General features: G+C 43.8%; 1 protein-coding gene across 2 annotated transcripts in view; it reads right to left on the bottom strand.

Annotated features, from left to right (window-relative positions):
- Positions 1 to 643: 643 nt before the first annotated feature.
- Positions 644 to 11,875, bottom strand: part of LOC115481819 (synaptonemal complex protein 1-like) — a 314,023-nt gene continuing 302,791 nt past the window's right edge. For both annotated transcript variants that reach the window (XM_030221227.1, XM_030221228.1), the window contains 2 exons: positions 1,092 to 1,178; positions 644 to 1,003 (listed from right to left, as the gene is read on the bottom strand). In XM_030221227.1, coding sequence (XP_030077087.1) covers positions 863 to 1,003; positions 1,092 to 1,178 — 228 coding nt within the window. In that variant the 3' untranslated portion in view covers positions 644 to 862. The remainder of the gene's footprint in view (positions 1,004 to 1,091; positions 1,179 to 11,875) is intronic.

Raw genomic sequence — 11,875 nt, 5'->3', positions numbered from 1 at the left:
ATGGCTCACATGGCTGTTTTTATTTCACTCCACGGTGAATCTCTGTTCGTGTACACGTTTCAATCATCGACTCTTCCCCACCTCCCTATATCTTTTTCAGACTATTCGTGGACATGCATATAATTACAACTTCATAATGACTTTCTAATCACACAACACTTATCTATTCATATTGGTGTGCTCTTACACCCCGACAGGTGCCTGTTTCGCTATGTTTTGTCAAGGGGGAGTATCACCAAATTGGCTACAGTGTCTGTGTGTTCCTTCTCTCTTCTAGGATAAGCAGCATACAATGTATTGTACTGTTTTGGGATCTCACCAGGTTCTTGTAACCTGGATTGGCTACTGTTGGAAACAGGATGCTGGGTGGGCTTGATGGACCTTCAGTCTGTCCCAGTATGGAAACACTTATGTTCTTAATTATTTATTACAAAATGTACTGTATTATAACAAAAATATATGGATAGATAATATGCTTCAAAAATGAAACTTTTCAAATTCTATTTCTTAAAATATAATTTAAAAAACAGAAACAATTTTTATTTGGGAACAAATCTGATCCAACAAGTATACAACTACAAGAACTAAATATAATCAGTTACTATTCATTTCCAAAATCAAATGTTAAAACAGTACTGTTACATATTAAACAGAATGTTGAAAGTTAATATTTTTCCACTGAAAACCAATTAGAGAGTAAGAATAACTACTACCGCACTATCCACAAAATTTAATTTACAGGAAATCAATCCCCCAGGGAGGATCTTTTAGTATGTAAAATGTTTCTTAAGACAAAATGTGATACCATTCTGTTGAAAAAAAAGTTTGAAAATCAGTGAAATAATTGTGAGATTACTCAGGTTTACGTAAATAACTTTTCTGCTGCTTTCATTTTCTTCTTTCTATCCACATTGGCCACTGCAGTCCAACCAGCCTCTCGCATTTTTTTAACTGTTGCAAGTTTTAGTACATTACCAGGAGATTTTGAAACAGAAGATGGAACCTAGAAGGAAAAGTAAAATTACTTCCACTTAAACAATATTTTCCAAGAAATGTTCAGTGTATTTTCAGAGCCAAGACTGACATAATACCTTTTTAGATGAAGTCATAAATAATGGAGCAGCTTCAGGAAGCTCCTTATATAATCTTTTGAACATGTCTTCCTCTGAAACCAGGCTCTTTAAGCAAACAAACAAATAAAAGTAAATACATATGTATCTTGTTTATAATATCTTTTTTAATATGCTCACTTTATTTACATAGTAACATAGTAGATGACAGCAGAGAAAGAGCTGTACGGTCCATCCAGTCTGCCCAACAAGATAAACTCATATGTGCTATTTTATATGTATACCTGACCTTGATTTGTATCTGCCATTTTCAGGGCACAGCAGGGGCCCACCCACTTTGGGCTCAGGCCCACCCAGCAACGGTGCACCTCATAGATGCCCAAACCGCGACTTTTCCCTTCCTGCTGCTCACTTCAGCTTTCCCTCCTCCTAGCCACCAGCCAGCATGCTAAAGGTTTTGTTCGCTCCCTGCTCCCTCCCTTGTCATCTTTGTCTGGCAGCGGTGTTAGTTCTGCTGCTTCAGCAGAGCCGGGTGTTGCCAGGGCTGTCTGTGTGCTGCTACGAATGCTTCCTTTGCGCTGGCCCCGCCTCTTCAAAAAGAGTATCTGAGAAGGTGAACCCGGCCAGATGGAAGCAGTCGCGTAACAGCAGCATGCTGATGGACGCAGTGCCATGCGGCTTTGCTGTAGACGTGTAGCATTAGACCGCGGTGCTGCCCAACGGAGATGGAAGGGGAGGGAGGGGAAAGAAGGCCTGTAGCATGCCGGAAGGTGGCTGGGAGGTAGGAGAGAAAACTGCAGCGGGTGGCTGGTGGGGGGGGGGGGGGGGGGGAATGTGCAGCATGTCAGTGGGTGGCTGGGGGAGGGGGAGGGAGGGAGAGAAAAAACCTGCAGCATGCCGGTAGGTACTACTACTACTACTTATCAGTTCTAAAGCGCTACTAGACGTACGCAGCGCTGTACACTTAAACATGAAGAGACAGCCCCTGCTCGACAGAGCTTACAATCTAATTAGGACAAACAGGACAAACATGAGATAAGGGAATATTAAAGTGAGGATGATAAAATAAGGGTTCTGAACAAGTGAATAAGGGTTAGGAGTTAAAAGCTACATCAAAAAGGTGGGCTTTTAGCTTAGATTTGAAGACGGCCAGAGATAGAGCTTGACGTACCGGCTCAGGAAGTCTATTCCAGGCATATGATGCAGCAAGATAAAAGGAACGGAGTCTGGAGTTAGCAGTGGAGGAGAAGGGTGCAGATGAGAGAGATTTACCCAGTGAACGGAGTTCCCGGGGAGGAATGTAGGGAGAGATGAGATATCTCACCTGGCATCCAAACCAAAGTTTCAGCATGCTTGTTTGACATTGCTGTCTGGATGTCTGAACGCCACCTGAAATTAAACATGACCAAAACCGAGCTTCTCATTTTTCCCCCCAAACCCACCTCCCCACTCCCCCCGTTTTCTATTTCTGTTGATGGCTCTCTCATTCTCCCTGTCTCCTCAGCTCAAAACCTTGGGGTCATCTTTGACTCTTCTCTCTCCTTCTCTGCTCATATCCAGCAGTTCGCCAAGACCTGTCGTTTCTTTCTTTACAACATCCGTAAAATCCGCCCCTTTCTTTCTGAGCACTCTACCAAAACCCTCATCCACACCCTTGTCACCTCTCGTTTAGACTACTGCAATCTGCTTCTTGCTGGCCTCCCACTTAGTCACCTCTTCCCTCTCCAATCGGTTCAAAACTCTGCTGCCCGTCTTGTCTTCCACCAGGGTCGCTTTACTCATACTACCCCTCTCCTCAAGTCGCTTCACTGGCTCCCTATCCGTTTTTGCATCCTGTCAAACTTCTTCAACTAACCTATAAATGTACTCACTCTGCTGCTCCCCATATCTCTCCACACTCGTCCTTCCCTACACCCCTTCCCGTGCACTCCGCTCCCTGGATAAATCCTTCTTATCTGTTCCCTTCTCCACTACTGCCAACTCCAGACTTCGCGCCTTCTATCTCGCTGCACCCTACGCCTGGAATAAACTTCTTGAGCCCCTACGTCTTGCCCCATCCTTGGCCACCTTTAAATCTAGACTGAAAGCCCTCCTCTTTAACATTGCTTTTGACTCGTAACCACTTGTAACCACTCGCCTCCCCTCTCCTCCTTCCTGTACACATTAATTGATTTGATTTTTTTACTTTATTTTTTGTCTATTAGATTGTAAGCTTTTTGAGCAGGGACTGTCTTTCTTCTATGTTTGTGCAGCGCTGCGTACGCCTTGTAGCGCTATAGAAATGCTAAATCGTAGTAGCAGTAGTAGTGGAGAGAGACTGAGGAGCTGCAGAATGAATGCACTTATAGGTCAATAAGAGGAGTTTGAACTATATGCGGAAATGGATAGGAAGCCAGTGAAGTGACTTGAGGAGAGGGCTAATATGAGCATAACGACACTGGCGGAATATTAGTCGTGCAGCAGAATTTTGAACAGATTGAAGAGTAGAGAGATGGCTAAGTGGGAGACCTGTGAGAAGCAAGTTGCAATAGTCTAAGCGAGAGGTGACAAGAGTGTGGATGAGGGTTCTGGTAGTGTGCTCAGAAAGGAAAGGGCGAATTTTGCTGATATTATAGAGAAAGAAACGACAGGTTTTAGCAGTCTGTTGAATATGTGCAGAGAAGGAGAGGGAGGAGTCGAAGATGACCCCAAGGTTACGAGCTGATGAGACAGTTAGCAGATGGGGGCAGCATCCTGGAGCCACTGACAACTAAGCATGTATGAGGTGCTGGCATCAGTGGCTCGAGGAGTAGCTGCTGCCTGCTGGGCTTGGTGGAGAGGAGTTCTAGCCATCTTTAGTGGAGGTCTTCAGCTGACAGAGATTGGGGATCCTCATCAGCTAAAGTATTTATATTTTGAGTTGGGAAGTGCTGGGGGAGAGGAGGGAGAGAGAAAATTTTGTGCCCACCCAATATTGGCTGTCTGGCTACGCCACTGGGGCACAGACTGTAGAAGATTGCCCAGCACTAGCCCTGCCTCCTAACCACTAGCCCTGCCTCCCAACCACCAGTGCTGCCACCCAATCTCTGCTAAGCTTCTGAGGATTCGAAATGCTAAGTAGTAGTAGTAGATTCCATTCCTTCTGAGCAGGATTCCTTTATGTTTATCCCACTCATTTTTTAATTCTGTTACCGTTTTCATCTCCACCACCTCCCGCGGGAGGGCATTCCAAGTAACCACCACTCTCTTCGTGAAAAATACTTCCTGACATTTTTTTTTGAGTCTGCCCCCCTTCAACCTCATTTCATGTCCTCTAGTTCTACTGCCTTCCTGTCGCCAGAAAAATTTGTTTGCGGATTAATACCTTCAAATATCTGAACGTCTGTATCATATCACCCCTGTTTCTCCTTTCCTCCAGAGTATACATGTTCATGTCAGCAAGTCTCTCCTCATACGTCTTGTAACACAAATCCCATACCATTTTTGTAGCTTTTCTTTGCACCACTTCAATTCTTTTTACATCCTTAGCAAGATATGGCCTCCAAAACTGAACACAATACTCCAGGTAGGGCCTCACCAACGACTTGTACAGGGGCATCAACACATCCTTCCTTTTGCTGGTCACACCTCTCTCTATACAGCCTAGCAACCTTCTGGCTACGGCCACCGCCTTGTCACACTGTTTCGTTACCTTCAGATCCTCAGATACTATCACCCCAAGATCCCTCTCCTTGTCAGTACATATCAGACTCTCACCGCCTAACACATACGTCTCCTGTGGATTTCTACTCCCTAAGTGCATCACTTTGCATTGAATTTTAATTGCCAAACATTAGACCATTCTTCTAGCATCTGCAGATCCTTTTTCATGTTTTCTACACCCTCCAGGGTGTCCACTCTGTTACAAATCTTGGTGTCATTCGCAAAAAGGCAAACTTTACCTTCTAACCCTTCGGCAATGTCACTCACAAATATATTGAACAGAATCGGCCCCAGCACCAATCCCTGAGGCACTCCACTAGTCACCTTTCCCTCATCCGAGTGAATTCCATTAACCACCACCCTCTGGCGTCTGTTCGTCAACCAGTTCCTAATCTAGTTCACCACATTGGGTCCTATCTTCAGCCTGTCAAGTTTATTCAAGAGTCTCCTGTGGGGAACCGTGACAAAAGCTTTGCTGAAATCTAAGTAGATTACATCTATAGCACGTCCTTAATTCAGTTCTCTGGTCACCCAGTCAAAGAATTCAGTGAGATTCGTTTGGCACAATTTACCTTTGGTAAAACCATGTTGTCTCGGATCTTGCAACTTATTGGCTTCCAGGAAATTCACTATCTTTTCCTTCAGCATCGCTTCCATTACTTTTCCAATAACCAAAGTGAGGCTTACCGGCCTGTAGTTTCCAGCTTTTTCCCTATCACCTCTTTTGTGAAGAGGGACCACATCCGCTCTTCTCCAATCCCACGGAACCTCTCCCGTCTCCAAGGATTTATTAAACAAATCTTTAAGAGGACCCGCCAGAACCTATCTGAGCTCCCTCAATATCCTGGGGTGGATCCCGTCTGATCCCATGGCTTTTCCACCTTTAGATTTTCAAGTTGTTCATACACACTGTTCTGTGAACGGTGCTATATCCGCTCCATTCTCATATGTACTTTTGCCAATCGTGGTCCTTCTCCAGGATTTTCTTCAGTGAAAACAGAACAAAAGTATTTGTTTAGCAAATTTGCTTTTTCTTCATCATTATCCACATAGCAGTTTGCAGCATCTTTCAGTCTCACAATTCCATTTTTAGTCTTCCTCATTTCACTATTATACCTGAAGAAATTTTTGTCACCCCTCCTTACATTTCTAGCCATTTGTTCTTCCGCTTGCGCTTTCGCCAGACGCCTCTCTCTTTTGGCTTCTTTCAATTTTATCCGGTATTCCTCTCTGTGTTCCTCTTCTTGAGGTTTTCTGTATTTCATGAACACCAACTCTTTAGCCTTTACTTTCTCAGCTACTTGCTTGGAGAACTATATCAGTTTCCTTTTTCTCTTGCTTTTATTTATTTTCCTTACTTTATTAGGGGGGTATGTTTACTACGGTGTGTTAGCATTTTTAGCATGCCTGTAAATTTAAGGCACATTAAACGCTAATGCACCTATACATTTCTATGGGCATGTTAGCGTTTAATGTGCGTACACCATTTACGCATGTTAAAAAAGCTAACGCACCCATAGCGCCACTTAGTAAACATAGGCGTAAGTGAACTACTATTAGATATATTGACTGACTGAAAAATATTTTATATATGTATCACATATTGGGTTAACTCATTATCTTAAAAATGTTGGTCCTTTTTCAAACCTTTAACTTATACAATCTTTTACACTGCCATTTTAGATAAGGTGTAGATGTGTGAATGCAGATGTGTCAATGAAAATATTACAGAAATGGGACATATTTTACAAAACTAGGGCTTCACATGTAAGTACTAAGTAAAATAGACATATCTCTGCCCCCCAGGAAAAACGTATAAAAGGTGGAAAACGTAACCATGTCGAAGGCAGGTGCAAATATGGAAGCACATGGATGGCCACCGTATACACATGCAGTGACCATAAACCTCCTGGTCATAGAAGATGGCCATGTAGCACCTGTGGGGAAAAATATGTACCTGGGTCTGCCAGCAGCCATACATGTGCACTGCTAGAAATACAGCATCTTCCATTCAGCCTCCGGTGGTTGTCATATATGTTGACATCCACCATCTAAGTGCTATGCTGGGCTGCATTTACATAGCTTCTCCCAGCAATGACTAGCGCAGAACCAAAGTCATGGGATAGGAGACAAGGTTCTGGTGTGGATTACGAATTGGTTATTGGGCAGAAAACAGAGGGTAGGGTTAAATGGTCATTTCTCTCAGTGGAGGAGGATGAACAGGGGACTGGTACTATTTATTGTTTTATATACTCTTTATTAAATTTTACATATCCATCAAAAATGATAAGATAAACAGAAGTCTAGTAAAATTACAATCCAAAAGTAACTACTGAGATATTAACTGGGTTTACAACTTGAGGAAATAAATGCATGCATACTATTGATTACAAAAAGGAAAACATAGATCCAAGAATTAGAACATGAACTGAAAAGAACAAGTTAAAGAAAAACAAGACATCTTTTCTATCCTACCTCTACCCCAGCCTCTCCCTAACAGCATGCGCAGGGTTATACACTGACAGTAACTTCTTTAGTCACAAGAAAATCATTTAACTGCTTAGGTTCACAAAACTGATAAGTTTTACTCTCAAAAACTATTAAACATAAACAAGGAAATCGCAAAATTGGCGCCTAAAGCTTGAACCCTAGCCCAAAGGGCTAGGAAAGCCTTGTACTGCGACTGTGTCTGTCTTGCAAAATCAGGAAATATCCTCACTTTTGAACCTCAAAACAGTGTATCCAAACGTGTAAAAGAAAGTTTAATACAGCATTCTGACCAGGTTCCAAACAAAAGTAACCACCATCATCGTCCTCATATTAACTTCCAACAAAGATCCTAGGAAGGCAGTCAAATTCAAATTATCTTCTCTAGTAACTCCTAGAAGTTCCCTTGCTGTTCCTCCTGGGCCCAAGATGTATTGCGCCTCTTGATTTGCTTACTTTATTTATTTTTTGTCTATTAGATTGTAAGCTCTTTGAGCAGGGACTGTCTTTCTTCTATGTTTGTGCAGCGCTGCGTATGCCTTGTAGCGCTATAGGAATGCTAAATAGTAGTAGTAGTAGTTATAGGAGGTAGAGAGTCATTAGCCATTCCCAGAGTCTCTACCAAATATTTTTAACCATGTCCAAAGGAGCAATTAAAGGTGACTTAGGGAAATTAAGCAGTCTCAGAATACACCTCCTATCTGCTGAACTCAAGCCCTCTAAAGTCTGAATTTTAGATTCCAAAGCATTCAATTTAGAGGATTGCTGAACCGTGGCCTGGGTTTGGATCAAAACAGCCTCAGAAATCACCTTGATATCTTTACAATTCTCCATTATTAAAGGACGTGAAAAAGAATGCATATCCTATGTAATATCCCATAGTGCTTCCAAAGACACAACGGCTGTTTTTTCAAAGTCTCGAAGAGTAACAACAAGAGTGGGACAGCTCACGGCCTGAGCCTGAGTACTCACCATATTAGGAGGAAAAGGTTTTGAAGCAGACCATGCCAAATCTCCTCCAGGCTCCAAAGCTGTCTCAGCTAGAGTAGAGCTCCCTCTCTGAAAATTCCCTTTCACCTTAACCGAGGTAGAGGAAGCAGGCTCGACAACAGCTGATCCAATCCCAGGCTGTGGGGGAGCTGTTCCCACGACATGGCTTAGAGATATACTGTCTATACTACCGGTCAACATTGATGCAGCGACCTCCAGAGAAGGGGAAGTTTGGGGAGGACTCCGAAGTTGAACAGTGCCTCATCAGGGGATTAGTGGTGGCGGTCGAGGGAAACTCCCTCACCTTCACTCTCCTCTTGCCCATAACAATCACGGGCGGAAAGCCATATGGGTAGATAAGATCGGAGCTCCTGAAAGTGTGTCTTGTCTCTAAAGTGCCATCTTGGATCTGGTCAAGGACTGGTGGTATTTAACATATTTATAAATGATATGGAAATCGGAACGATGAGTAACGTGATTAAATTTGCAGATGATACAAAACTATTCAAGGCTTTTAAAATATGTGCAGACTATGAAATATTGCAGGAAGACCTTAGGAAATTGGAAGACTTGGCATCCAAATTGCAGATCAAATGTAATGTGGAAAAATGCAAGATGATGCAAATTGGAAAGAATAATCCAAATCATAGTTACCCGATGCTAGGGTCCACCTTGGGAGTCAGTGCTCAAGAAAAAGATCTAGGTGTCTTTTTAGATAATACGCTGAAATCTTCTGCTCAGTGTGTGGTGGTGGCCAAAAAAGCAAACAGGATGCTAGGAATTATTAGGAAAGGGATGGTGAATAAAACTGAAAATACTGTAATGCCTTTGTATCGATCCATGGTGCGTTCCGCACCTTGAGTATTGTGTTCAGTTCTGCTTGCTGTATCTCAAAAAAGTTATAGCGGAATTAGAAAAGGTTTAAAGAAGAGCAACCAAAACAATAAAGGGGTTGGAACTCCTCTTGTATCAGGAAAGGCTAAAGAGGTTACGGCTCTTCAGCTTGGAAAAGAGACGGATGAGGGGAGATATGAGTGGTGTAGAACGAGTAGAAGTAAATTGATTTTTTACGCGTTCCAAAAGTACAAAGACTAGGGGATACTCAAGGAAGTTATATGCAGTGCTTTTTTTGTGCTGGTACACACCTGTACGGCGTACCGGCACCTTTTTATTCTCTACCCCACAGGCACAGGTCTCCTTCCCTCCCGACTCAGCTCCCCGACCGGCAGCCCGACTCGGCTCCGTTCCTCCTCCCCTCCCCCCCCCGGCAGCCCGACTCAGCTCCATTCCTTCTCCCCCAAAGCGTTTAACCCTTTTACTGTCCGTGGCAGCGACGTCAGTAAAGAAGAAGGCACTGCAGGCTCCCCTCCAGCTTTTCCCTTCCCTCTTTACACAATGTCCCGTCTTCTCCGATGATGCATTTCCTGTTTCCGTGAGGGCGGGACACTGTGTGAAGAGGGAAGGGAGAAGCTGGAGGCGAGCCTGCAGTGCCTTCTTCTTTACTGATGTCGCTGCCACGGACAGTAAAAGGGTTAAACGCTTGGGGGGGGGGGGGCAGGAAGGAACTGAGAGAAGGGCTGTCGGGGAGCTGAGGGAGGGTAGGGAGAATCGCTGGACATGGAGGGGAGGGGAGGGCAGGGGGAAGAGAACAGATCACTGGGCATGGAGAGAAGGGGAGGGCAGGGGGAGAAGGGGAGGGCAAGGGGAGAGAACAGATCACTGGACATGGAGAGAAGGGGAGGGCAGGGGGAGAGAACAGATCGCTTGAGAGGAGGGGAGGGCAGGGGGAGAGAAGTGATCGCTGGACATGGAGAGAATGGGAGAGAAGGGGAGGGCAGGGGGAGAGAAAAGAGATCATTGGAGAGGAGGGGAAATTTATGTCTGCTATTTTTATTGCAAGGGGAACATTTTTTTGTTTTTCTGGTGTTATCCTGCATACCAGAGTCTGGTTTTGGGAGGTTTCAGCTGATTTTTTTGTCTACATTTTTATTAGTTTATAATCAGTCTTCAGGGTTCTTGTTTTGGGCCTAGGGACTTGTGTACTATTTTCAGTGCTACATTTTTATATGCTCCATGACTAGTAAAATGGATGTGGCTAATGTGGGGGTGTGGCTACTATGAGGGCAGAGCCATAGGTAGTGGCCCCGCCCTTAAGGTTGGCACGGTATGAGTACTGGCACCTTTTTTCCTACAAAAAAAGCACTGGTTATATGGAAATACTTTTAAAACAAATAGGAGGAAATATTTTTTCAGTCAATGAATAGTTAAGCTCTGGAACTCTTTGTCAGAGGATGTGGTAACAGTGGTTTGCGTATCTGGGTTTAAAAAAGGTTTGGACAAATTCCTGTAGGAAAAGTTCATAGTCTGCTATTGAGACAGACATGGGGAAGCAACTGCTTGCTCTGGGATTTAAACAGTGGGTTTAAACCTCTAACTTGTATTATTTCTCTAGTTTGACAAGTAGGTGGTGCATGTTTATGTTTAAAGCTGTAATATATCACAAAAGAGAAAGAGAGCAATACTACCAAGTAATCAAAAAAAGAAAAAAGCTCTCATAGTAGCTGTGGCACAGAAAAAAGTACTTGAATCTATCCCACTAAAGATTCTGTGGAATGTATCTGTTCTAATTTTGAGAATACAACAAGGGAAAAGCCTCAGACTTCCCCAACCTCCAGCCTATATACATACAAGGCTTCACATTGAGAGCCGTGGTGCTCTTCTAACATCGGTGGGGGTTATCATCACAGACAGAAAAAACCCTTGTGTTTCAAAAGGTAAAGGATACTAAAAGAATCCACAGAATCAAAAAAAGGGGGGGATCCATATCAAAAGAACTAATAATAACAAGTTGAACTTAACTTTTAAGCATGCAGGTATAGATAAAGAAGAGTCATGGGTTCCAAACACACTGACTCAGGCCTCAGTTTCGCAAAAAATCGCTGTATCAAGGCATGTATTTACCACAAATTTAGACACAGGTCTGTTTCCTGCTCGTTAGTCCTAACACTGCAACTATTGCCAGGCATTTTGTAAAGACCCTGGGCGCAGACGCCAGACCAAAGGGCAGCACACAATACTGGAAATGCTGCACTCCCAGACGGAATCGAAGAAACCTCCTGTGGGCTGGAAGTATCGGGATGTGTGTATAGGCATCCTTTAAGTCCAGAGAGCATTGCCAATCATTTGCCTGAATCATGGGAAGAAGGGTGCCCAGGAAAACCATCCTGTACTTTTCTCTGACAAGGAATTTGTTCAGGGCCCTTAGGTCTAGAATGGGACGCATCCCCCCTGTTTTCTTTTGCACAAGGAAGTAACTGGAATAGAATCCCAGTCCTTCTTGCCCTGGTGGAATCGGCTCGACTGCATTGGCACTGAAAAGGACGGAGAGTTCCTCTGCAAGTATCTGCCTGTGCTGGAAGCTGAAGGACTGAGCTCCCGGTGGGCAATTTGGAGGTCTGGAGACCAAATTGAGGGAGTATCCTAACTGGACTATTTGAAGAACCCACCGATCGGAGGTTATTAGAGGCCACCTTTGGTGAAAAAATTTTAACCTCCCCCCGACCGGCAAGTCGTCTGGCACGGATACCTTTATAGCGGCTATGCTCAGATGGAGCCAGTCAAAAGCCCGTCCCTTGCTTTTGCTAGGG

This window comes from Microcaecilia unicolor, chromosome 12, assembly GCF_901765095.1.
Source record: "Microcaecilia unicolor chromosome 12, aMicUni1.1, whole genome shotgun sequence".
NCBI classification, from domain to species: domain Eukaryota; kingdom Metazoa; phylum Chordata; class Amphibia; order Gymnophiona; family Siphonopidae; genus Microcaecilia; species Microcaecilia unicolor.
Note: the sequence above shows the minus strand (reverse complement) of the source record. Positions and strands in the feature narration are given on the sequence as shown.